Genomic DNA, 26884 nt, shown 5'->3' on the forward strand with positions numbered 1-26884 from the left:
CTTTATTGCTACATTATAATCGAGTCGAATCGAACATATCAAACTCGAGTTGGTTCTTTAATTTTATTACTGCGAACACATCAATTTTTTTTAAAAAAAGTTATAATAAACAAAGTGATTGTCATATGTAGGAATTGCATTTTGGGCACCTCTATTTAACGGGGAAAATGGCCTAATGAGCCCCCAACGTTTGATTGAAATTTCAACTATACACTTTATCTTTGCGGGGGTCTTATTACCCCTCGGAATATCTTACATATATTGCTCCCGGAATGCTGATGTGGCAGAGAGAAAAGGTGATGTGGCAGAGAGGGTATATCCGACTCTCCCAAAGAGAGGGAGAAGCCAAAAAATGTTAAGAAATTATGGGTAAATATCTCAAAAGGTCACTGAACTTTGAGAAATTATGTAGTAAAATCATTGACATTTGCTACATATCAATAAAATCACTCAACTTTGGCCTATTATCTCATAAAATCACTCAATTACATATGTCATCAAAAAAATCTGACATGATAATATTAATTAATTATTTTATGTCATGTTTACGCGCAACTCTTGTCTTCATTTTCCAAGGGAGTTTATCCTCACAAGTGGCAGAGTTTCCAGTTCCACTCAATCCTCATACGGTATGGGTCTAGAAGCATCCGCTGTTATGTCACTACTATTAATGTTTTTCTTATTTGAAAAAATTACTTATGCGTTGAATAAAATTACACTCATTGTAAGACTCATTAATAAACTCTAAACTTTGGATTCGTCTGTCTCTGATCGTTAATAGCTCCAAAGACTTTCAACATCAAAGTCTCCTGGTGAATAATCTTCAAAGTATGAGGAGTTTATTCTTGGGGGACTAAGCATCATTGCATCCGCCATATTAACAAGCAAACTTGGAAAACCAAACAGTGCTTCCTCATCAACAAATTCCTCCTCACCCATAATCATCTGCGTATTGCCTGACAATAGCGACAAAGTCCGAAATTTTAATATAAGAATTTTAAAAATATGAAAAACGTCACACGTGAAATTTGAACCATGAGCTTAAAAACAGTTTTTATTATTTTTACCACTAGAATAGAAATTCCCTTTTACTATGGAGATTTGACAATTTTTATTATACACCCTATATTCTATTTTATGTGTCTCGATCTTTCCTTTTTAATCTGTTTCACAAAGAATTGCACCATCTCTATATTTTGAAACTATTTAATTTTAAATTTTTCATTTTACCCTTAATGACATGCTTTATAGCCACATAATTAATGTCATCACAGGTTAAAAAATCTTTCTAAACTCCATACACAGTCATACTACAACAGAAAATAAAACAGAGGATGGAGTACGCAGGGTACTTACCTATTTGCATAGCATAATTTTCCGACAAAGAGGATTCAGTTGAACCTCCTTCATCACACGTAGCTCCACTCCTGTTTCCTGTCGACCAATCATCGTCGCCCTGCAGGGCCATCGCCTCCGCCGTCTCCGCCGCGGCGCGTCGTATATCCACCGGAGATGGTGAAGAAGAGAGCTTTGGATATGAATTGACATGGTGAGGCAAATTTAGTACAACATTATCACTTCCCTTTAGAGCTAAGGCAGCAACATCATAAGCAGCGGCAGCCATTTGTGGAGTAGGGTATGTACCTAGCCATATCCTTGTAGTCTTACGTGGCTCTCTAATTTCAGACACCCATTTCCCACTTCTACGTCGTATTCCACGGTACAAAGGATGTTTGGTATTTGTCCTAGACTTTGTACTATGTGAAGGGTCAGACATATATGTTTGTGATGATATATGTATATAGAGTAGAACTTAACTTATATACACTTACTGTGTAATTTACTCGACTTGTCAGTGTACTGCAGTTAAACTCTTATATATGTGTGTACAATTGTACAGTGTACACGCGCTTCTTAGAACTCCTTCTAGTGCATTGATAGTCTGCTCAGAGTCGACGGATGTAGAATATATGATTCGGATTCGGTAAAACTCAATAGCTTAGACTCAAGCTCTATATATGTTGAAAATTCTATTAAAAATGTACGTATAATAAAATGTGAAACCAATGACTAGCATAAATATGTTGTAGGTTCTGCGGGAAGCGAGGGGCCGCCAGAACTCATAAACTTCAGATATTGATGAGTGTTTATAAGAAATGGCTTGTGACACTCGTATTGCCCTTGATTGACAAAAGAGATTTGGATTGGAGGTTATTCTTGTGTTCGTTGCTGAGTTGGCTAGACTTGGTAGTAAATATATGAAAGGTCAAGTATATAGTGTGGATATGTCGATACGTGGATATTTAATTTATATACACTGACAATATAATTAATATTTACTCTGTCAGTGCATTGAAGTGAAAAATCCTATAGATAAGTGTGTTTTTGTACAGAATTGTATGTGTTATGTGTCTAAGTGCTTCTCACTGCTTATATATATGTTTGCTCAAGAAAAAGTGAAAGCGTGGGCAATTCGTGGGGAAGTTGCTATAAAGGTTTTCTTGTGTTGTTATATTAATTGGCATGATTTTGTTCCACGAGTGAGACATGTGTGACAAAAATTGCACACGTAATTTGGTAAAAATTTAGCTTTAATAGCTGTTGTCTGGTATGGACCATGGATGTCATTTCCAAGATGGCAAGCTGTGTGATTACTTTATTCACATAGAAGGAAAAAAAAAAGATTAAATATTGTTACCCACGTGATTAGATGAGGGCTAAGATTTCAACTTTATGTTTTTAGATTTTAGAACGACGATTTCAAGTTTAATAACTTAGGTTCTAAACTTATTATTTATACATATTTAATAAATTTCTTAATATAAATTAATACATTATTTAAGCAAAAACTATTGGATTCGGCGAAACCCGTATCTAGGCCTCTAGCTTTGCTCTTGTATGATGGTTGGAGTTTTTATAGTCGTTGTCATCTTTGCTGATAAGATTTAAGTTATATATACACAAATAGTATAATTTTTTTGTATCTTATCAAATATTTAACTGATTGTAGCAAAGTTATTCTTTTATTTTTCAGGTTACGATCGAGAGAAAGTAAAAAAAACCATGCACATGCCCTCCATTCGTCCTTTACTAATATATACACTATCAATGCACAAAACTTAAATAATATTATGGTCAATCGTGCAAACAAATTTGGGTTACTAATTCTGTTCAGTTGTTTCATTTTCTTCTATTATTTGGAAATAGAAAAACTTTATGGTATATATTAGTCCACTAGTATGGTTTTTAACAAAAGACTTCTATTTGAACTAGCAAATTAAGGATGCAATAATCTTCTGCTACCAATATATAGGAGGTGATCCTTATTGTACAAAATTTGAATATATTGCTTCATTCTTCTGTTGATTATATTGAGATTAATAATCTTTTTATGCCAATTAATGACAATATGGCCAATTACAAGTTTACTAATCCCACTGGAAATTTGTTAACAATTAATCAACTGTTCCTGGGTTTCTTTGGGCTCCATTTCATTTAAATAATGATATCATATAAGAATAAAAGCATTTGAATACAAATTAAAAGATTTCCCTTTGTAAAAAGATATTATAGTAATTATTAAGTGTTTGTGTCTGATATTTCTATGGATGAGAATTAACCAACAAGGCCTTGTAGTTGAAACAATATCCATGAATGGCTACAAGTAAAAGGTACATATATATGTTAATGACAAATTCAATTCGTCTAGTCATTTCAATTGTGGCAATACCTTAAACGTTATACAATCCCTTTTGATAGTGAAAAGAAAAATTCCCTTCTTTACAATTTGTTTGTCTTAGTTAGTATTTGAACAGTCAAAAATATTTTATTTGACCATAATTTTTTCAAATACTTTCTAAATATTTTTTAATTGTTAACTATTGTGACATATAATACTTTTATGTAGTTTATAAATATGTAAATTTTATATTAAAATAATTGAAAATTTCATAGCCGGATTCACACTAAAGATTAGTCAGTTTGACCCTCATACTCCGAATTAAATTAAACAAATTGAAACAAAGGAAATATTATCTTTTAATATATGAAAAGCATTCATATCAAACAATCATATTCTTTTTCTCTGATCCCTTTACTCTTTTCTTGTTTTGTTTGAGGTCTGATGTCAAAGATAGCATTTAAATTAGTATGAAACACCAAATCTAGAATTTAGGTTCAAGAGGATATATACACAGAGAGAAATAAGGTTATCACCCAACTGAACACAAAACATTGTTTAACCCTTTTTTGTTGATAAAAGTCACAATTAATTACACTTAAGAAAAAATTAAGCGATGGTCCTATTTAAACATGAGCATCTAAGCAATCGAGCTAACCAAGTCAAATTTAATTACCCACATTTGTTATAGTTATGAGCCAAGTTAAGTTCAATCGAGCTTCTTTCCTATCGAGCAAATTAGTCGAAAGACCTATCCGAGCTCAATCGAGCTTTATTGCTAAACTGTAATCGAGCCGAATCAAACTTGAGTTGGTTCGTTAATGTTTATTTCTGTGTCTTCATCAACATCTTATTCTAAGAAAATACAGTGTATTTTTCGGTCTGATCTGGACAATGAAGGGTATTCAAAAATACAAAATACGCTAAATCCAGCCAGATTTGACTATTTCTGTCTAGATCTGACACCGACGCCACTAGATCTACGAAATCAACGCCGTCACCAACAACCACCGCTGTAGCCTTCATCGTCACCTTCATTTCCAGCGATCCGACGACGATGACCATCATCGTCATCGTCACCAACAACTCCGCCACTGGGAAAGAGGAAGAGAGATATGGTGACGGGAAAGAGAAAGCCGCCGCCACCATCGGCAAATGTTGACGGTGGCGGAGTCGACATTGGCTACGAGAAGGGAATGGAGGGAGCTGTTGTGGTTGGCAGCGAGGAGAAGGGAACGAAGGGAGTAGAAGGAGAAGGGAACGGAGGGAGCCGTGGTGTGTTGTTGTTGGTTGGTGGCCGGAGCTCGTTCGCCGTAGCTCAGGCAGCGGAGAGCAGAAGCAGTCAAGATAATTTTTTTTATAAATAATAAAAATAAAGTATTCTACTTTAAATATATATGTAGCTATAAATTGTATTTAACATATTACTCGTACGATAGGATGTAATTAATCTAAATTATAGCTATTAAATATAATTACCTACTAGTGTTTGCCACATCATGTAGATTTCCCTTTATGCAAACACAATCAATTTCTATTATAAATTTCATTTTTTTAAACAAAAAAGATGTTGATGCTTAAGCAAAAGTAAACACTAAAGAATCTAGGGGTGGATCCATAGTTTAGGTTACGAGTTTTGTCCAGACTCTATATATGTTTAGAAATTTCCTAAATATCTATAAGTAACTTTTACAGTAAATCCAATTATTATTGTATATACTAACTTGAAGTCACTGTAGGAACCTATAAACTTCAAATTCTGGATCCATCTAAAAACGTACTCTCGAGTTCGACTATGTTTGGTTCGATATTCTGAGTTTGATAGTTGATATGGTGGAGGCTATGATGATGATGTTGGGATATATACTATTAATCATGTGTTTGAATATAGTATTTATTATAGAACAATTATTTATTCAATTTTTAATAAAGAGTTAAATAGATCATGTACTAGTATGTGTGTCCTTTACTTATATAGTAGATGATTTAGTATATAGAGTTTAGCTTTTACACAGAAGATTAAATCATCGATTCTTATAAGTATAAAGTTTATGTTCACAATCTAAGATGGAATTTGGACAAGGCCATCGGTATGATTGTAGCACAAGATTAATATAATGTATCTTCATTATGGAAACGGTATAATTCCGTCTTCTTGTGCTAGTACATTTTGTATGTATTGAGCGGACCAAGTAGAGATAAGTGTTTTTGTACTGAATATATAAAATAAATTCTCTAGTTCATTAAATATATTTATACTCTTAAATCTTGATGTAATTATTATGATCAATGTGATTTGTTCATTATTTTGACTTATTAAAAGGTACGATTCAATTGCGGGTCTATGTATTCCTGGTAAATTGAATAATGGCAAAATACATTTGTGAAATAATAATTAGTTGATAGAATCCATGGCTCGACTTTGAGATTGATGATATCCCTTTATAAATGCTTATAAGTCTCATGTGAAAACCCTGCAGGTGGATTTTGTATCCGTCACATGATATAAGTTAAGCGGAAATATAAACGATTCAATTAGTCAATGAATTAACAACAACAACAACAACCCAGTGGAATCCCACAACGTGGGGTCTGGGAAGGGTAGAGCGTATGCATACCTTACTCCTGTTAAGCCAAGGTAGGACAGTCAATGAATTAAATTGTCAGTAATTTAATTTATTGATTGGTATTTGTAATCTTAACATGGGAGTTCAATAAGATTAAATGAAAGATTTCAAAATTGAACTGAGGAGTGCAGTTACGATTTTTTAGTGGAATAAATAGTAATTTATTATGGTATTAATTCAAATATTTCGAATTAATTTCATAATAGGAAGCCTCGTTAATTAAATTATGTGGTCCCTGCTGTGCCCGAATAATAAAGAATTAAATGGAATATTATTTCTTGGCGGAAAATAAGACCCAACAGGTTTTGAAAAAGGGTGAAAACCTTAAAACCGATAGTTATAAAATAGGGGTCTTATTCCATAAGGAGGCCAAGGTTTTTACTAGTTTCTACACTTTTTCCATAGAAATTTGCCCACACGAATTTCGTAGATTCTGGTATTATTCGGGTTACATAGTAGAAGACTATGGAACTGGAGAATGAATGCGTGGATGGTTTTTGCTCGTGCTTGAAGGCTAGATTTGAGATTGCGTTCACGCTTTAAGAGATAAGTATCAATTTTATGTTTGATTAATATCTTGATTATGTATTGTCAATATTACATGCAAGTTTGATCCTGGCTATTTGCTCCGCTGCATATGCTTGTATTCCATCAGATAATTCCCCCAAGAATAAGCTCGTTACTGTCACAAGATTATTCACCAGGACACTCTGATACTAAATGTCTCTGGAGATATTGAAAAATAGAGACGACTTTAAAATCTAAAGTTAATGAGTTTAGAAAGTATGACTTTATTGTACGCATACAATAATATCTTTTTCAAATGTATAAATAGGTCGAACCGAAAGTATACTAATGAGTTCAATTGCATTAATAACGGAACGACCAGAGTTGTGTAACAAACATCTTCTGGCAGAGCAACATCATATAAGCTTATACGCCAATTTCATATATCATTTTATACACTTACACTAAAAGAGGGGTGAATAGGTGTTACTCATTTCCGTACCCTTTCAAAATTTGCTAAAAGTCTGCTTAAACTACATGAATTATTATGATGGGCCTGATTTACTAGATGTTCCTGTCGCGTAATGATAACGTCTAAATTCACTCCTCAAAGAGAAAGTGTATGTGGTTGTATGCAATATAATTTATCCAATTATGAGTCGGGGTCGATCTCACAGAGAACAATATACTAGGCGATTTAAACAAGGAATTATCACTTTCTACTCTAAGCCGAACACTTTTCTTCAATATTTGGGTTTTTAATTTAACAACTAACAAAGATAAAACTAACTAAAAAGCAAGTAAAATGATTAATGACCACAAGCATGGATACAAGGGAATTTACTCTCAAGTAACGATCCAATATATTTCACGATTTTACAACTATGAGTGAGTTTATGCTAATTAGATAATGATTTCTAAAATCTCATCAAAAGTCTTTCGACCAAATCAAAGCTTTCTCAAGCCTTAGAGTGTGATATTAAGCACAATCAATATAATCTCAACTAACTTTTCTATCTCTAGCTCAAGTTATTAGATGGGTTTTAAAGCCTCCAAATTCTTGTTAATTAATCTTTCTCAACCTCAATCTTCCTCTCTCGAGCTCAAATCGAAGTAAATAGGCAGGTTTTAGGGTTAGCTAATCCCTTAAGAAACATTAAAGAACAATATTAATTAAAATCACATTAACTCACTTCATTAGCAATAAAAATCATTCAATACATAAGCAAAACAAGAGTTTCATCCAATACTTTAATCATAGAATATTTTCATAAACAAGATTCAAAGGAAGAAAATAAATACTACACACGTAGATATTCATTACAAAGCAAGGAATCAAAGAAATGGAAAAAAATTTAAGAAAGTTCTCAACCCAAATCTTCAAATCTTCAACTCCAAAGTGTGGTGTAGGAACCCTAGCCTCCAAGAATTGTGTTTTGTGCCAAAGATGAGTTTCCAAGAGGTTTGGTCGAGTTTTATGTGAATTGGGAACAAAAAAACGTGAAATTCCATTTCTTCCCAGTTTTGCCTAGAAAATACTCTTCGCGTTCACGTTCATACCCTCGCGTCGCGAAGGTTTACTGACCCATTGACCATCGTGAATGCGGTCAACCTTCGCGTTGGCGAAGGGTATTTCTGCCAGAATTCCCTTTTCTTCGTTTTAGCTCCTTTTTGGCTCGTTTTCACTCAGTTTGATCTCAATTCTCTTCATGACTCAATGCCCCTGAAATAGTAGCAAACACACCAAGAATAGCCTCATATTATAGATTAAGAACACAAAAACCAAAGCAAAGAGGCTAAAATAAGTGGTAAAATCACCACTTATCACGTAATTGAGTGAAAGTAAAGAACACATGATTTTTACATGAAAAATCATCTTGGCTAAAGGTGTAAAAATTACAATTCACACCCTTGTGTGATTTAAATTAAGTCTTCCACTAAAATAAGGTAATATTTATTCATATCAGGTGTTTACACAAAAAATCATGTAAATTTTGTTATAGTTAAATGATTTGATAAGGTGAAAATACATATTAATTACCTATGATTAAGTGTTAAAATCCACATGCAAGCACCTATGATACATTTAATGGCTTTGTATAAATACCGAATGCGGATTAATTTTTATTGATAATTAGCCACGTTCAGATCACACTAATTATGATCCTAATTAAGGCCTTACCCCATGTCCATCACCATAACAATCATGACCTACACTCCTATGGGATTCAAGCTAACTCTTCCACTAAAACAATAAGCCAAGTGCAAAATGCGCTTTTAATTGTTCGACCTTACCCCTAATTAGTCCTTCACTTAATTATTACTTGAATATTAATGTTGCTAACCCCTTCAAGCTAATACTAGCTCGAAGTAATATTTTTATCAACACAAAAAAAAAAAAAAAAAACCTAAAAATACTTCTATGTTGTGAAAGAATCGTGGGTTAATTACTAGAACACAATCATCCACAAAAACAAATAGAGAAGAAAAATAACACAAAAATTTAACAAGATTTGACTAAGCCTAATTCTCAGCGTAGGAACATAGAGAATTTTCCACCATAAAAGAGAAGTGTACAATATCCTGAACAATGGAAAAGGACATGAGAGAGAGTGCTAAGGAAAATGATGTTAAGTCGGCCACGGATGTAATTGTTAAGGTAATGTCAAATTTTCTTTAATCATTAGATTATGATACAGACAAAGAAGAAATGGTATAAAATTAATATTGTATTTAGTTGTAATTTATGAAACCCAAATAAGACACGTAATTTTGACCCTTTCCGAGTTATTTTACATGATTTTTAACATTAAATATTTTTTTTGGCTTAATCTTGCTATTTCGAATTTTATCTCATTTTAGTGGTTTTTTTGTGAAAATAAAAAATATAATACAAAAATAGAGTCGTATTTAAGATAAGAAAATTTTAAAAATATTCTTTTCTTTTAACCGGATTTAAATGTATAAGTTTGTATTTTTCTTAATCTAAAATTAGGTGGTTAATTTGTTATAAGTGTATTTAAATTTTATTAAAAAAAAAAAAGAGCCCAATGGAAATTTGCCACATGCCCAAGATTTCATCTTATCATTTGCAACAAACTCCCCAATTCACACACACATACACATTCACGTTTTTTGGAGTGTACTTCTAATAGCTCACTTCGTAACACAATACACAGTATAGCACAGTCACACTTTCCTATCATTTGTAGAAACATTCAATTAACCATTACCACTAATAAATAATTAACAGTTTCTTTTAACCATTCTGCTATTTTTGTGTAAAGTCTTATACTCTTAATGTCCAGTTAATTAATCAATCAATTCTTCTCCTATATTTGCACTTCAGATTAACAGTTTTTGAAAATCATATATTAATTAATCTTTACGTGAAAATTTTCAATTGAGGATGTAAGGAGGAATGGACCTTAATCTATTAATTAAGTTCTATAAACTTGTGTAATGTGAATGTGTCGTGTTGATCATTTGGTTCACATAGTAGTTATAAGTAAATTATACATAGTACAGAGATTATTGATGGGGGAATTAATAATAAAAATGAAGTGTTATTAAATATGAAATGACTAATAATGAGGTGATTAAGTTCACATATCAGTTAAAAGGAGATTATACATAGTGCAATCCTGCAAGGAATTCAAAATGAAGGGACTATTATGCAGTCACTAATGGCAAGCATATTGTTATATGTAAGTTATTTACTTTAAAAAGGTCATTATTATGTCTAAATAGTTTAATTCTCCACATTGATCTATTTGTGGTGGAGCCAGAATTTTACTACGGAGACTCAAAAAATGAAAAAAGCAAACATATTCAAGATGATTCAACGTCTACTATTGTTAAATTCAGTCATTGAAGACTGATTTGTGAAGAGATTTTAGGGTTTCAACTTTGGGAGGAAATCGTGTAGAGGAAGAAAGTGGAAGAAGAGATATTTTCATTATTGTGTATGGGTGTGATATACACCTTGTATATATACATTTGCCACATGTGCTTAACACGTGACATGCTAACAAATGAATTAACTTTTAAACACCCACTAACTACTAATCATTACAACTAACTAACTGATCCTAGTCAGCTTATCATCAACTTAATACTCTCCCTCAAGCTGGGGGTGAGAAGACATTGAACACTCCAAGCTTGGTAAGTAAGAAATAATGCTGACTAACTCCAAGTACTTTGGTGAGCACATCTGCTAACTGGAACATACTATTAATAGCTCGCTACTCTCTTATTCTCCATTACTGACTTGCTAATTTGTTATTTAAATTTTTAGTATTACTTCTCTCTCTGATAAGAGGGAGACTTGTTTAACCTTGAAAAAAAAGTTTCACACTATTGAAATAGTTTCTTTGAATAGTTCCTAGCACGACTTACCCTCACGTGTATCTGCTCATAATTAAATAAGTGTTTGTTAATATTTTTTTTTCTTACTTTCCAACAGTCTGTGTGAGTAACCTAATGTGGTTGTAAAATCTTTTGGAATTAAGTTATAAACATTGATAGTAAATATTTTTTACACAATTAATCCATGTTTTTTTACCTATTATAATATGTTAATTAACTAATTTTTATTCAAAATTACCAATTAATGTTTATCATAAATTACTTGTAGTTACCTTATAAAAAATTATATTATGTAAATAGAATTTCACTATCAGTTCATAGAACTTAAAAGGAAATTTTTACCTGATTAGGAGTTGTGTAATTAAAATCTTCTAGCAACATCAATAAGCTTATTATAAGCCATTTCCATATTATTATTTCACACACTTAAATGATACTAGAAGGGGTAAATTGATCATTATAATTTTTTTCGTACTATGGTTTATTGGATGTTCTTGCCGTGTAACTAAGTGGAAGTAAAGTGCAAAAAAGAGTAAAGAATGCTTGATTTTTACGTGAAAAATCACCTTAGCTTAAATATATAAAACCACAACCTACAGTTCTACACCGTTATGCGATTTAAACTAACTCTCAAGTTTAGATTACACTTTTGATCCTAAGATAAGAGCTTACCCCTAAGTCCACCCCCATAACATATTTCACTCAAATATTATTGACCCCTTCAATGCTAGCTCTAGCTCGAACTAATGTTCTCCTCAACGAAGTAAGAACTTATAATGCTTCAACTATAAGCTGCTAAGGTGACAACCTCAATAGCTTAATACAGCAACAAAACTTAAATTGGACAAAACAAATTAACAACTCTATAAATTAGAAGAGAGAAATTTTGGACCCAACTGCCTGGGAAAATACTTATCCGAATCAGGTATTTAAATGTCCAACCAATCTTTTTAACCTTAGTTAACTAAAAAATATATTTAAGAATACATAAAATTAATTATGATTGTGACAAACTTATGTATGAAAGACATATCTTACATTCATTGGTTGAATGTAAACAATCGAAGTGGATAAATGTTTACTGCAAGCTTGTTTCACAACTCGTTCCCAGTTTCAGATTTCTCAAACTTGAATGCTACCAATTTCTCTCTATAATCAGGGTGAAGGATCTAGGGTATTAGATGTGGATTTCCGGGAACCCAGTAACTTTCGCGCTATTCTTGTATTTATACTAAGAGATATCCATTGAATATATAACAAATTTGTCAAGAACCTAGTAAAAAAATGAGCTTAATTTTGGTTTAACAGTAGAAATGGAACTTGCTTAGCCTTTGCTTCTCTCCTTAATGTGGGTTCGATTCCCACGTGCGTGTAAGATAATTTTTCTAAAAATCTATAAATTTGAAATCCTGATGTAATGGAGAAAGTGAGTTGCTAAGGAAAGGGATGGTAATGTCGGCCATGGATGTTGTTAAAGGTAAAGTCAAACTTTGTTTAATTATTCAATTCAACAACTACAGAATTGCGGCTTCTCAATAGATATGATTAGATTCTTAAAGTAACAAAGAAGAAATCGTAAAGCGATCACAAGAGACATATCCTTTCCTCTTTTTTGGATTTCTTGAAAGCTAAACGAATCAAAAAGGTTTGTTTGACGAGTCGACACAAGAACATATTAAGTACTTTTTAATGTTATAGCTTTGTCACATGCTAATAGTGGCTGGAAATTTATATAATTAAACGTTAAAAAAATTACTAAAACATCATAGTCAGGATTTAAACTTGTAACTTACAGTCAATGATGGGGTCACCTTATTCAAAAGGGTGTTAATCGACGACACTCTTCGCTGGAAAATTAGATTGTGTTGATAGGTGAAAAAAATTTAATATATAATCGCCTAAAAGTTTTCGTGAGGTTACTTCTTTATATTTTAACTCCTCTTAGTGACATCCTGATTTCGTCAATACTTACAATAACTTTTGGACACTCTTTACCACTACACTAAAACTTTTTCTTATATTAAGGGGATCCAATAGTTTATTAGTTTATATAACCAAAAGAAAAAATATATTTAACCTATTTATGAGACATAATTTTCCGCTGAAGTGAATTGAATTGAACCACTTACCTCTTCCTAGCTCCGTCCCTACACGGCAATATCTTTTATCTATCTTCTTTGATTTGATTCATTCGGTGTCCGAAACTAATCAGTCCGATTGATCATTTGGATTCGAGTCGTACATAGTTCATTATTGGAAAGTGTATGGGGGAAAGTCGCACCTAACACGTGGACTAACATATAGTTGACATGTGTCTGTTAAGTGTAACGGCGTAACAAGATCAGATGATAACGCCGAGCACGACATTGACGAATAGGCAATTGATACTGATGACATGATCAACGAAGAGAACATCAACGGAAATAACAAACGAGATCCTATTGATTATGCATTAAATAGAATTAATGCAGTAACGGCGAAATGGTTTCTGATAGCTAGAATCAAGGAATTAAATGACAATCATTAATTCAGCAATTAATGATTGCTGTTACCTACACACAACGGGAAGGGCACCAGACAAGACCAAATACCTATAAATAGTACTTTCACTTGTATATCTAGGCATCGAATACTCACTAAAAAAGAAATAGATTATTCTTGATTACTTTCTACTTATTATTATTATTATTATTATTATTATTATTATTATTATTATTATTATTATTATTATTATTATTATTCTCTGATCATCAAGCTCTTGTTCATTCTTGGCAAAGGAGAAATCCATTACTTTTATTCATCATAATTGGCATAAGTTTACTTTTTCTCTTTATTTATTCTTTATCAGCCTTTATTAACTTGCTTGTGTATTTTCAACCATTTTATCAAATTGCTACCAACTGTGGTTAACCTAATTTAAATTCTTAACTCTTTGGTCGAAGTACGATTTTTGACTCAAACAGAAATTTTATCCCTTTTTTTTCAAAGAGGATTATATTCTCAAAGCTCGATCGAATTTGAGATATTCAGTTAAGTATGAAATAATATTTTTCATTTCAGCACATCCGTTATAGTTCTAATTGCGTTTACTTCTATAAGTTCACAACTTTGGATGACCAATATATCTTCGTTTTCAACTTTTGTGAAGCATAATATCTCGACAATTTGATAATGGCAAGAATGATTATTTTCTGGTTATTACTTGATATAATTAAAGTATAAAAAAAAAACTCTCTAGGTTGTGTCGTATCGAAATAAAAATCTTAATCAAGGATTATACATCCTCGTACAGAATTTAAAAGAAGTAATAACATGCACCGAGGCATTTATCACGTGCATTTTTAAAAAACGCGGTTGCTACAAATAATGTCCAATTTCTTTCAATAATAAATTTGATAAGATATATGTAGGTGCATGATGTGCAGGTACGATAATTATGATAATGTGTGGACACACTGAAGTGTTCACCTAGAATTCCTTAAAATTTGAAGTTAACGTTTAGCGATTGATACAAGTCGAATTTTGTAGTTCACAAGATATAAAAATACCTGAAAAAAATCTAAGATATATATACATGGATCATGAATAGAAATTTAACTGATCTTTTATCACACTACTAAAAAATAGATACAAATTTCTGATAGACATTAATTGTTGGAACATCATTGGAAATATGATACTATGAGAGAGTATTCGTCGGAAATGTTTCCAACTAGTCAATTTTCGACAAATTCCACAGAAAAATCTTTTATTTTAGTAATATCTTCTTTTTCAAGTTATATATATATATATATATATATATATACACACTTACATTTAATGTGAAATAATTACGCTGATGATTGATATTACCAATTGTAGTTAACAAGCGAATAAATAAATGGATTATGGAATAACCGTTATAATACAACGTCAAAGTAAAAATACATTAGAACATTGATTGTGTAAGTTCTTACACCTTCAGCTAAAATTGACTTAAAACAATAGGTAAGTCTTCGTAACGAAGGGGTATGATAATTTTTAAAAACAGAGTGAGAAACTATGATAACCAAAAAAAATGCATTGATAGTATAAAATAATTTATATTGTTAATAGATATAACGTAATTCCAAAATATATATATTGAAGTAGCAATATTTATAGTGTTAAATAGACTTATGAGACAGTCAACATCGCTAATTCGTGTCTGAACCGAACATGTTATATGACAATTTTCTTCCCTGGTCCCTTTTCTTTTTTCAAGACAAGGACTTCAATAAATTGATGGTGTACTGGTAACATATTTACACTATCAGAGATTTATAATTGGCCAAAGGTCAAATTTACCCTCTAAGTAAGCTTTATAGTTTAAATTTCTCGTCCGTCAAAGTTTCAGATCAAATTTGCCCTCCCGTTAGGATACTTGATAAATTTACCCTTATATGGTGGAAGTCTGATTTGGACTCCACAACATAAAAAAATTAGTCACGGCAAATTCACGTAGGCTCCACGTAAGCTCCCAACCTCAATTATTTTAACCTATAACTCGTTTCCCCATCCCCACGATATGATTTTGGTGCTACAAGACCAAAGGTGCAGGGATATGGTATTTACACTGACATACGTACTGGAACATCAATATTCAACGTATGTAAATTTGTTTTTCTTAAATACTGCAGGATATACACTATTTTGAGATGTTGATTCTAATTTGAATTTACTTAAACATTGCAGCAAGGGATGCCAAGTGAAAGAGTTCTAACACCCGGACTTCTGAAAAATGCAGCTGAAACCAATATTGATCTTGGCTTTCGACCTCATGCTCTCAAACGGAAAGGCAAGAAAGCTATAACCACTTCCCAAATTCAGCATCACAGAAACATTGTTGCAAGTGCCAGAAAAAAATTGAAAAATTTTGCTTCATCAAATGATATAGAGTGACCCAGTGAAGATGCAACTGTTTGAGAGCAACAATGCTTTAGCACTTTAAGAATCACTTTAGGAGGACTTTTGTAAATCAAGTGCTTTAGCACAACTTGTTTTGCTTTTTGGGATTTTATATTAATTTCTTCAACACTAGTTGTTTTGTGGCCTGGAAGCAACTCTTTTGCAGCTCATATTTTGAGCTTTAATTGTATTAATTATAGCACAAGGATAGCCGAAAGTTTCTTGATGGTATCTATTTCAATTTTCTAGTTTTATTAAAATTTTGTTGACAAAGTGGTGTTGGCAGTCCTTTCAACTATGCCAAATGTTTCAGTTCTGTTTATAACCAAATTTGGTGAGAAGTTGGATGCTCTATATTATACTTGTCCAAGTTGCATAGTTTACAATTTAGGCCTTCAAGTTTAGTATCAATGATTTTGATGATCATGTCATTGGTCGTTATTCACTTTTTTTTAGTCGAAGGTCTATCGTAAACAACTTGAACGAGTAATTCCGAATTCTTTCATGTATGTTTGACTGATACATTGATTTACAACACGGATGTACTAAATTGAGATTGCATACAAAATGCATAATTTCCATCCAAATTGCAGAATTGCATCAAAATGGCTTTATAACATTAGATTATATAGTCCTAATAATAGGAGTTACACTGTAAACAAATTCAAACAGTAGAATTACATGATCAACCACCATAATAAGACAGGAGAGACACTTCTTTAGATTTTTTTTTTTTTTTTTGCGCTTTTTCACTTCTTATTCTTTTCCTCAATTTAGTAAAGCCCCATATAACCCTTCTAGCTTGACCAGGCATTTGCTCATCATACCACGTAAAATACTTGCATCCAGCCTAGTCACAAAGCCATAGAAGATTAGTGTCCAGAATAAGAGCAAAAAGAAAATCTGAAATTAAATTAAGGAAAACAAAGATCCATAAAACAGTACTTACTTGTTCATATTCGCGGCCATAAAATATTCGACCAGGGTTATTTGGAGACCAAGAAGCTTGTGATACTACTTTTTTCCACAATTACAGAAAACATCCGATTACCTAGTCTCATCGTCAACTTATTTGGATATCAAGAAAGAGAGTTAAATTAGAGTTTTTTACACTAATGTGAGAGAGAGGTTGAAGAAAGCACATGGGATGAACTCTGAATTTTTTTGACTTTAATGGTGTGGTTAGCAGGAAGAAGATGGGTATAAGTTATATAAAGTTGTTTTTTTTATTGCCTTATATTCTGACTCAGCAATTTTAAAAACCTTCACGCGCTTAGGATAAAATTGAATCCACGCTAGTTGCCAGATGGAGAAATGTGTTTAAAAAATACACTTTGAGCAAGTTTAAGTGTCTATCTGGTCACCTTGTAAGTTTATATGCCTATCTTACAAAACATGCTAAGTTTAAGGGTACATTTGGGTATTATGCCAAACAATAGGTAAGTCTTCATAACGAAGGGGTATGATAATTTTTAAAAACAGAGTGAGAAACTATGATAACCAAAAAAAATGCATTGATAGTATAAAATAATTTATATTGTTAATAGATATAACGTAATTCCAAAATATATATATTGAAGTAGCAATATTTATAGTGTTAAATAGACTTATGAGACAGTCAACATCGCTAATTCGTGTCTGAACCGAACATGTTATATGACAATTTTCTTCCCTGGTCCCTTTTCTTTTTTCAAGACAAGGACTTCAATAAATTGATGGTGTACTGGTAACATATTTACACTATCAGAGATTTATAATTGGCCAAAGGTCAAATTTACCCTCTAAGTAAGCTTTATAGTTTAAATTTCTCGTCCGTCAAAGTTTCAGATCAAATTTGCCCTCCCGTTAGGATACTTGATAAATTTACCCTTATATGGTGGAAGTCTGATTTGGACTCCACAACATAAAAAAATTAGTCACGGCAAATTCACGTAGGCTCCACGTAAGCTCCCAACCTCAATTATTTTAACCTATAACTCGTTTCCCCATCCCCACGTAAGCTCCCAACCCCATACTAACTCCATGCATTTGGCAGCAAACTTAAAGGGTGGTTTCTATGCTCTGACTAATAAATCATGAGAAGTCACAAGTGGTTGTTGTTCAATCTAAAAAACTTACTTTATATTGCACTTTAATTTCAAATATTAGAGGGTTGCTTTTACCTTTGTCTAACTATAAGAGATTCTGATTGTTACTGCCTTGCTGGGCTTTCTCGCATTGACCAACTGTATAGTTAGGGTGTGTTCGGTATGGAGGAAAACATTTTCTGTAGAGTTAGGGTGTGTTCGGTATGGAGGAAAATATTTTCCAGAAAATGTTTTTCAATTTTCTCATGTTCGTTTGGTCAAAAATTTTGGAAGACATTTTCTTTTGGAAAATATTTTCCTCAAAATTAGGGAAAATGACTTTCCTAATAAAAGTAGGGAAAACAAGTTCACAAGTCCATTCCACCAACCACCCTACCACTACTCAACTCAATCCCAACCACCAAACCCCAACCACTCCCAACCCCCCATCACCCCACCAGCCCACCCCACTCCCACCCACCACCCACCCGGCCCAAAAATAATTTTTTTTTTGGAAAAAAAGTTTTGATATTATTTTTGTTTTTTGCACCACCACGCAAACCCCGCACCCTCCCCCGGGCAAAAATATTATTTCTTTTGAAAAAAAAAAGTCTTGACTTTTTTTTTGCACCCCGCACCCCTACCACCCTCACCCCCAATCCCCCCCTCCCCCCCCCCCCCCCCCCCCCCCCGCAAAAAAAATTAATATTTTTGAAAAAAAAGTTTTGATGTTTTTTTTGGTTTTTTGCACCCCCACCCAAACCCCGCACCCTACCCCCCCCCCCCCCCCCCCCCCGCCCCGGTGCCCAGCAAAAAAAATAGTTTTTAAATTTTTTTTCCACCCCCACCCCCCTGCAAAAAAACAAAATAGTATTCTTGGAAAAAAAGTTTTGACATTATTTTTGGTTTTTTGCAGCCCCCCCCCCCCTCCCCCCCGGCAAAAATATTATTTTTTTTTGAAAAAAAAAAGTTTTTATTTTTTTGCACCCCACCCCACCCCGCACCCTACCCCACCCCCTCACCCCAACACACACCCCCTTCCCCCGCAAAAAAAAATTAATATTTTTTTTGATATTTGTTTTGGTTTTTTGCACCCCACCCCTCCCCCCCCCCCCCCTCCCAAAAAAAAATTGAAAAATAGTTGACAATTATAAAAATTGAATGTTTGCATGATTAAAAATTAAAACTTTTGGAAGGAGTGATGTGGGTATTTTTTTGTGGGGGGGGGGGGGGGGGGGGGTGAAAAGATTTTGTTGGGGGTAGGGGGTGTAGAAACCCGCAAAAGACAATAAAAAACTTCAAAAAAAAAATGTTGGGGTTGGGGAAGGGGGTGTTGGTGTGGTATGGGTTCCACGCAAGGGGGGAGGGGGGTGATGGGGGATGTCGTCGTGTAGAAAATTTAGAAAAAAAAATAAAACTTCAAAAAAAATGTTTTGGGAGGGGGTGGGTGGGTGGGGCGTAGGGTGCGAGGGGAGGGGTGGTTGTATGGGTTACGGGAGTGGTTGGAGGTAGGGGTACAAAAAACAAAAAAAAAATAATGGAGGTGGGGTGGGGGCATAGGGGTGGGTGAGTGGGAGTGGGGTGTGGGTGGGGGTGGGGATATGGGGTTGGGTTGGAGTTGGTGAGGGTTGGGGTGGGGGTGCAAAAAACAAAAAACAAAAAAAAAATCAAAAGAATTTTTTTGGAGGGGGTGGGGGCGTAGGTGGGTGGGTGGGAGTGGGGTGTGGGTGGGGTTGGGGGTATGGGGTTGGATTGGAATTGGTGAGGCTTGGATGAGTATTTTTCAGAAAACGTTTTCTATCAACCAAAAGAATATGAGAAAATAAGTAAGAAATTCACTTATTTTCCACTACCCAAACGAACATGAGAAAATAAGTGGAAATTCACTTATTTTCTAAAAAAACATTTTCCAGGAAAACATTTTCCTTAGAAAACATTTTCCTCCATACCGAACACACCCTTAGTGTAAATTACTCCTTAATACTCTTGAAGTCCTTGTTTATTTTCTGCTAGGATAGTGTTTCCTTCAATTTACTTGGAGAATGATACCTTTCGTATGTGCTGCAATGTTGATGAAAATCGATGGGAGATTATGACATTAAAGTGGCTGATTTTGTCAACTATTGATCATGGCATTGTCTAAGCAAGTTTTAATGCAAATATAGTTATTTATTTATTTGGCATTATCCTTTTCTGTACCATATCTAGTGAGAATCCAACCTCCAAGAAATTAGATTCGCTAGAGTTCCAAATCCCCTTGCATATTTTACTGTAAATGAGGGTGATTCCCTCTCGTCCTAAAATAAAATGAACTAGGGTTGTATGATTTTATGGGATGGGGAAGCGGGTTATGAGTTACAAGTTAAATTAATTGAGGTTGGGAGCTTACGTGAAGCATACGTGGATCTGACGTGACTAATTTTTTTGTGTTGCGGAGTTCAAGTCAGATTTCCGTTCATATAAAGACAAATTTATCAAGTATTCTAACGGGAAGGGCAAATTATCCCAAACTTTGGCGGAAGACAAATTTAAACTATAAATCATACTTAGAAGGTAAATTTAAAGCTTTGCCCATTTATAATTTATTTAAGGTAATTACTGGCAAATCGTTATGATAAGTTTTAGTTGATAATCTCCAAAAAAGAAAAGGCAACCAATCTGTTATAATATGTTACTCACGCCAAGGGCTAGATTTACTATGTAATTTATGGTGCACGTTAATCAATGCTCTTTTCGGCAAACTAGGCATTTTATGGAGTACATATCTTCTAGAATTAATATGTTATAATATGTTATTCACTGGGTATGTTATTGTTGTTGCATCGAATATTACATGTTGACATCCATGCTATAAAAAGTTTAATGGTGAACTTGATTGAAAACTGAGTTATTTACCTAAATGAACAAAGATCATCACCACTTAATGCATTGTTTGTTTTATTTTCTTTAGTAGTGCACCAGATTTTAAAAATTCTAGATCCGTCTCTACACGCCAACTATTGAAAAGTATACTAGGCACTGTCCTACAACTATTTTAGTAATGTGAATGCCTTTTCATGATTAAAGAAGTCTTCCCGGAGGGAGCTGAAGTGTAAAAATAGTGGTGATAGATATACGGTGCTGTTTGGCATGCGAGATAAGGTGGGATATACCAGGACTATATTTGAGATTAAATTTATATTTTGTTTGGTTGATGCTAAAAGTTTATCTCAATCAAACACAGTATAAATTTAATCTCAAATTTAATCCTGAGATATCACACCTTACTCATCGCACTTGAAATTATTTTATCTTACATCCCAAGTGGGATCAAGACTATAATCCCGAAATAATTTAATCCTTAAACCAAACAACCCCTAATAGTGTAAAACCTCTTTTTACATAGTCGTGCACGACATAGAAGTTAAACTTCCATTAGAGAGAAAAACTGCTTGACTTATTAATATATTGTAGAGAGAAGTGAAATATCTGTCACTTAAGCTAAGGGTAGTATAGTCCTTTCAGTTATTTACTAATCGTGTAATTAGTCCAATAATTAGTTAGGTTGTTAAAGTAGTTAGATGGTGGTTATAAAAGGCTAAGAGTCTACTGTACTCAATTAGATTTTGGAATACAAGTTTATCTTCTTCTTCCTTCCAACTCTCTCTTCTCTCGTCTCAGTATCTTCTTCTTCATCTCTATAATTCAATTACAGAAAACTACATATATAGAGGCAGATTTAAAGCGAGCTCCACGAATTTGATTGAACAACACGAATTATTTATACAAATGAAAAAGATACTTATTACTTGTGTGTAAAATAATATTACACTCATTTTAAGACTCATTAATTAACTCTAAATCTTAGATTAATCTCTGATCGTTAATAGCTCCAAAGACTTTCCACATCAAAGTCTTCTGGTGAATAATCTTCAAAGGATGAGGAGTTTATTCTTGGGGGACTAAGCATCATTGCATCCGCCATATTAACAAGCAAACTTGGAAAACCAAACAATGATTCCTCATCAACAAATTCCTCCTCACCCATAATCATCTGCGTATTGCCTGGCAATAGTGACAGAGTTAGAAATTTTAATAGAAGAATTTTAAAAATATGAAAAACGTCACACATGAAATTTAAAACATGACCTTAAAAAACTTTTTTTTTTCTTACTATTTTTACCCCTAGAATAGAAAATTCCCTTTTATTATGGAGATTTGACAATTTTTATTATACACCCTCTATCCTATTTTATGTGTTTCGATCTTTCCCTTTTAGTCTGTTTTACAAAGGATTGCACCATCTTTATATTTTGAAACTATTTAACCTTTTTTTTTTTTTTTTTTGAAAAAAAAACACTTACTTAAACCCCATACACAGTCTTACTACAATAGAAAATAAAATAGAGGATGGAGTACGCAGTGTATTTACCTATTTGCATAGCATAATTTTCCGACGAAGAGGATTTAGTTGAACCTCCTTCATCACACGTAGCTCCACTCCTGTTTCCTGTCGACCAATCATCGTCGCCCTGCAGGGCCATTGCCTCCGCGGCCGCAGCCGCGGCGCGTCGTATATCCATCGGAGATGGCGAGGAAGAGAGCTTTGGATATGAATTGACATAGTGAGGAAAATTTAGTACAACATTATCACTTCCCTTAAGAGCTAAGGCAGCAACATCATAGGCAGCAGCAGCCATTTCTGGAGTAGGGTATGTACCTAGCCATATTCGTGTAGTCTTACGTGGCTCTCTAATTTCAGACACCCATTTCCCACTTCTACAACGTATCCCACGATATAAAGGATGTTTGGTATTTGTCCTAGACTTTATACTATGTGAAGGGTCAGCCATATAGGTGTGTGATGATATATATGTATATAAAGTAGAATTTAACTTATATATACTGATAGTATAATTTACTCGATTTGTCAGTATATTGAAGTTAAACTCTTATATATATGTGTGTACAATTGTACGTGTGATGCATCTATGTGTAATGCGCTTCTTATAATTTCCTCTAGTGCATTGATAGTCCGCTCAGAGTCAACGGATGTAGAATATATGATTTGGGTTCGGCAAAACTCAATAGCTTAGACTCAAACTCTATATATGTTAAAAAATCTATTAAAAATGTATGTATAATAAATTGAGAAACCAGTAGCTAGCATAAATATGTTGTAGATTCTGCAAGAAGCGAGGGGCTGCCAGAACGCATAAACTTCAAATAATGACGAGTGTTTATAAGAAATAGCTTGTGACACTCGTATTGCCCTTGATTGACAAGAGGGACTTGGATTGGACGTTATTCTTGTGTTGGCCGCTGAGTTGGCTAGACTTGGTAGTATATATATGAAAGGCTAAGTATATATGTGTGTGGATATGTCGATATGTAAATATTTAACTTATATACACTGACAGTATAATTAATGTTTACTTTGTCAGTGCATTGAAGTAAAAAATCCTATTGATAAGTGTGTCTTTGTACAGAATTGTATGTGTTATGCCTAAGTGCTTCTCACTGCCTATATATATGCTCAAGAAAAAGTGAAAGCGTGGGCAATTCGTGGGTAAGTTGCTATAAAGGTTTTATGGTATTGTTATATTAATTGGCATGATTTTGTTCCACGAGTGAGACATGTGTGACAGAAATTGCACACGTAATTTGGTGCCAATTTAGCTTTAATAGTTGTTATCTATAGTTGTCATCTGTTATGTCAACGTCATTTCCATGCTGACAACATTTTCTTTCACAATTTAGTGTGCAAGTTATGTGATTATTTTATTCACATAGAAAGAAAAAAAATGGATATTGTTACCCACGTGATTAGATCGCAGAGTCAGAGCCAAGAGTTCAACTTTATATTTTTAGATTTTAGAATGATGATTTCAAATTTAATACTTATGTTCTGAACTTATTATTTATACATATTTAATAAATTTCTTAACACAAATACATTATTTGAGCAAAAATTATTGAGTTTGGCGAAACCCATATCCGGACTTCTAGTTTCGCTCTTGTATGATGGTATGCATTTTTTATGGTCAGTTGTCATCTTTGCTGATAAGATTTAAGTTATATTTACACAAATAGATTTTTTGTTTTTGGATATTATCAAATATTTAACTGATTGTAGCAAGGTATTCTTTTATTTTTCAGGTTACGATCGAGGAAAAGTAAAAAAACCATACACACGCCCTCCATTCGTCCTTTACTAATATATACACTATCAATGCACAAAACTTAAATAATATTATTGTCAATCGTGCAAACAAATTTGGGGTACTAATTCTGTTCAGTTGTTTCATTTTCTTCTATTATTTGGAAATAGAAAAATTTTATGGTATATATTAGTCCACTAGTATGGTTTTTAAGAAATGACTTGTATTTGAACTAGCAAATTAAGGATGCAATAATCTTCTGTTACTGATATAGTAGGTGATCCTTATTGTACAAAATTTGAATATATTTCTTCATTCTTCTGTTGATTATGTTGAGATTAATAATCTTTTTATGCCAATTAATGACAATATTGCCAATGACAGGTTTAATGATCCCACTTGAAATTTGTTAACAATTAATCAACTGTTCCTTGGGTTTCTTTGGGCTCCATTTCATTTGATTAATGATTTCATATAAGAATAAAAGCATTTGAAGACAACTTAAAAGATTTCCCTTTATAAAAAGATATGGTATAATAATTATTAATTTGTGTTTGTGTCTGATATTTCTATTGATGAGAATTAACCAACAAGGCCTTGTAGTTGAAATAATATCCATGAATAACTACAAGTACAAGGTGCCACTTTTTAAACACATGTTAATGACAAATTCAATTCGTCTAGTCACTTCAATTGTGGCAATACCTTAAACGTTATACAATCCTTTTGATAGTGAAAAGAAAAATTCCCTTCATTACAATTTGTGTGTCTCAGTATTTGAACAATCAAAGATATTTTGTTAGATCATAAATTTTTCAATATTTTCTAAATATTTTTTTGTTAACTATTGTGGCATATAGTATTTTTATGTAGTTTCTAAATATGTAAATTTTATATTAAAATAATTGAAGATTTCATGTCCGGATTCATACTGAAGATTGATCAGTTTGATCCTCGTACTCCGAATCAAGTTAAGCAAATTTGAGATATCTAATTAAGAGGGAAGTAATATCTTTTATTTCACCATATATTCGTTAGCGCTACTTGTGTTTATTTAATTTCTATAAGTTCACAACTTGCAATGACCAAGAAATCTTCTTTTTAAACTTTTGTGTGAAGCATAATGTCTCGACAATTTGGTAAAGGCAAGGAAATGCTACATATTACTTTCCGGTTATTAATTTTCTTGATATAATAAAAGGAAAAAAATTGTCTAGCTTTTGTGTCATATCAAAAAAATCTTAAAGATTAGACATCCTCGTACAAAATTTAAAAGAACTAATTATAATAGAATGCACCGAGTCGTTTATCACGTGCATTAATAAAACACACGGTTGCTACAAATAATGATGTCCATATATTTTCAATAAATTTGATAAGCTATATATGTAGGTGCATGAATGTTCATGTACGATATTTATGATAATGTGTGGACACATTGAAGGGTTCACCTAATTAAAATTCCTTAAATTGGAAGTTAACGTTTAACGATGCCACTCGAATTATGGTTAAGCATTTAGTACTAGTTCACAAGACATAGAAATACCTGAAAAAGATTTAAGATATATACATCGATCGTGGATAGAAATTTAACAGATCTCTGATCACACTACTAAAAAGTATACTTGTACAAGTTTCTGATAGATACTATCGTTGGAAACATCAAAAATATGGAACATCATAAAAAAGATGGAATTTCGAGGGAGAATCTATTTTTTGGGATTTTCCCCACCTTTCTTAATTGAGATTTTTTCCCATCACATCAATTAATAAGAATTATATACAACAATAACATATCTTGTAAAAGTAACAAATATAGCACATTTTATAACAAATATGACATTCTGAAAAGAAAATAATAATAATAATAATAATAATAATAATAATAATAACAATAATAATAATAATAATAAATGCATTTAAACATTAGCAACTCTCTTCATTAATTTGGTGATTCCTGTCCATCAGCACACTTTTGCTGCTCTTTTCTCTCTCTTCCATAATTTTCTCTCCGTAATGTTTGTTATGAAAAAGAAGAATTAACTCAAAGATTCTTCCCCTTTTTAATGAAAAAATAAATCTCCCTCTTTAATGAGGTTGTTATTGAGAGAATTTTTCTCCAAATTTTTTGTGTTCCTACTGCCGGTTTTTAAAAGCAAAATACCATTAAATATGTTATAGTGTAAATCTTCCATAAATATGTTATATATATACATTATTTATATATTTAGTATACCAAATATATATATAGACACACAAATACACACAATATAATACATGTAATTAAACAAAATAATTATACATGCTATTTAAATATGTGCGGTATATTAAATACATATTTATATAACGCTAATATATGATCAAAAATAATAAATATTCTATATAATAATAATACATCATAAATATTATTATTATTATTCATCATTTATTCAGTAAGTTATACAACAATTGAATTATAAAATTTAAAACAATATACGTAATATTAAATTACATTTGTTATTGAATTCAAATTCTTGTATGTTGACATTAAAAATATTTATACCAGAAATATATCATAATTATGCAAAGCTC

General features: G+C 32.6%; 2 protein-coding genes and 1 long non-coding RNA gene across 3 annotated transcripts; 1 reads left to right on the forward strand and 2 right to left on the reverse strand.

Moving 5' to 3' along the window:
* Positions 1-437: 437 nt before the first annotated feature.
* Positions 438-2412, reverse strand: LOC132609874 (ethylene-responsive transcription factor ERF027-like). Its single transcript, XM_060324060.1, has 2 exons — positions 1357-2412; positions 438-956 (listed from the first exon to the last, which is right to left on the reverse strand). The coding sequence occupies exons 1-2, from the start codon at positions 1775-1777 to the stop codon at positions 775-777; spliced, it is 603 nt and encodes a 200-aa protein (XP_060180043.1). The 5' UTR covers positions 1778-2412; the 3' UTR covers positions 438-774.
* A 13309-nt stretch (positions 2413-15721) lies between these two features.
* On the forward strand, positions 15722-16333 carry LOC132609877 (uncharacterized). The gene is made up of 2 exons (XR_009570959.1): positions 15722-15807; positions 15895-16333. It is a non-coding gene; the product is annotated as an uncharacterized LOC132609877 (long non-coding RNA).
* Positions 16334-21890: 5557 nt separating this feature from the next.
* LOC132609876 (ethylene-responsive transcription factor ERF027-like) lies at positions 21891-23643 on the reverse strand. The gene is made up of 2 exons (XM_060324062.1): positions 22585-23643; positions 21891-22217 (listed from the first exon to the last, which is right to left on the reverse strand). Exons 1-2 carry the CDS (start codon positions 23003-23005, stop codon positions 22036-22038), a joined length of 603 nt encoding a protein of 200 aa, XP_060180045.1. The 5' UTR covers positions 23006-23643; the 3' UTR covers positions 21891-22035.
* Between the last annotated feature and the right edge of the window lie 3241 nt (positions 23644-26884).

The sequence above is a fragment of the Lycium barbarum genome, chromosome 9 (assembly GCF_019175385.1).
Source record: "Lycium barbarum isolate Lr01 chromosome 9, ASM1917538v2, whole genome shotgun sequence".
NCBI classification, from domain to species: domain Eukaryota; kingdom Viridiplantae; phylum Streptophyta; class Magnoliopsida; order Solanales; family Solanaceae; genus Lycium; species Lycium barbarum.

Bases quoted from the DNA above. Each gene is read 5' to 3' on its own strand.
- LOC132609874 (XM_060324060.1), bottom strand. From the start codon at position 1,777: ATGTCTGACCCTTCACATAGTACAAAGTCTAGGACAAATACCAAACAT. The intron at 957-1,356 runs GTAAGTACCCTG...CGCTATTGTCAG, and splicing joins AAATTATGCTATGCAAATAG to GCAATACGCAGATGATTATG.
- LOC132609876 (XM_060324062.1), bottom strand. From the start codon at position 23,005: ATGGCTGACCCTTCACATAGTATAAAGTCTAGGACAAATACCAAACAT. The intron at 22,218-22,584 runs GTAAATACACTG...CACTATTGCCAG, and splicing joins AAATTATGCTATGCAAATAG to GCAATACGCAGATGATTATG.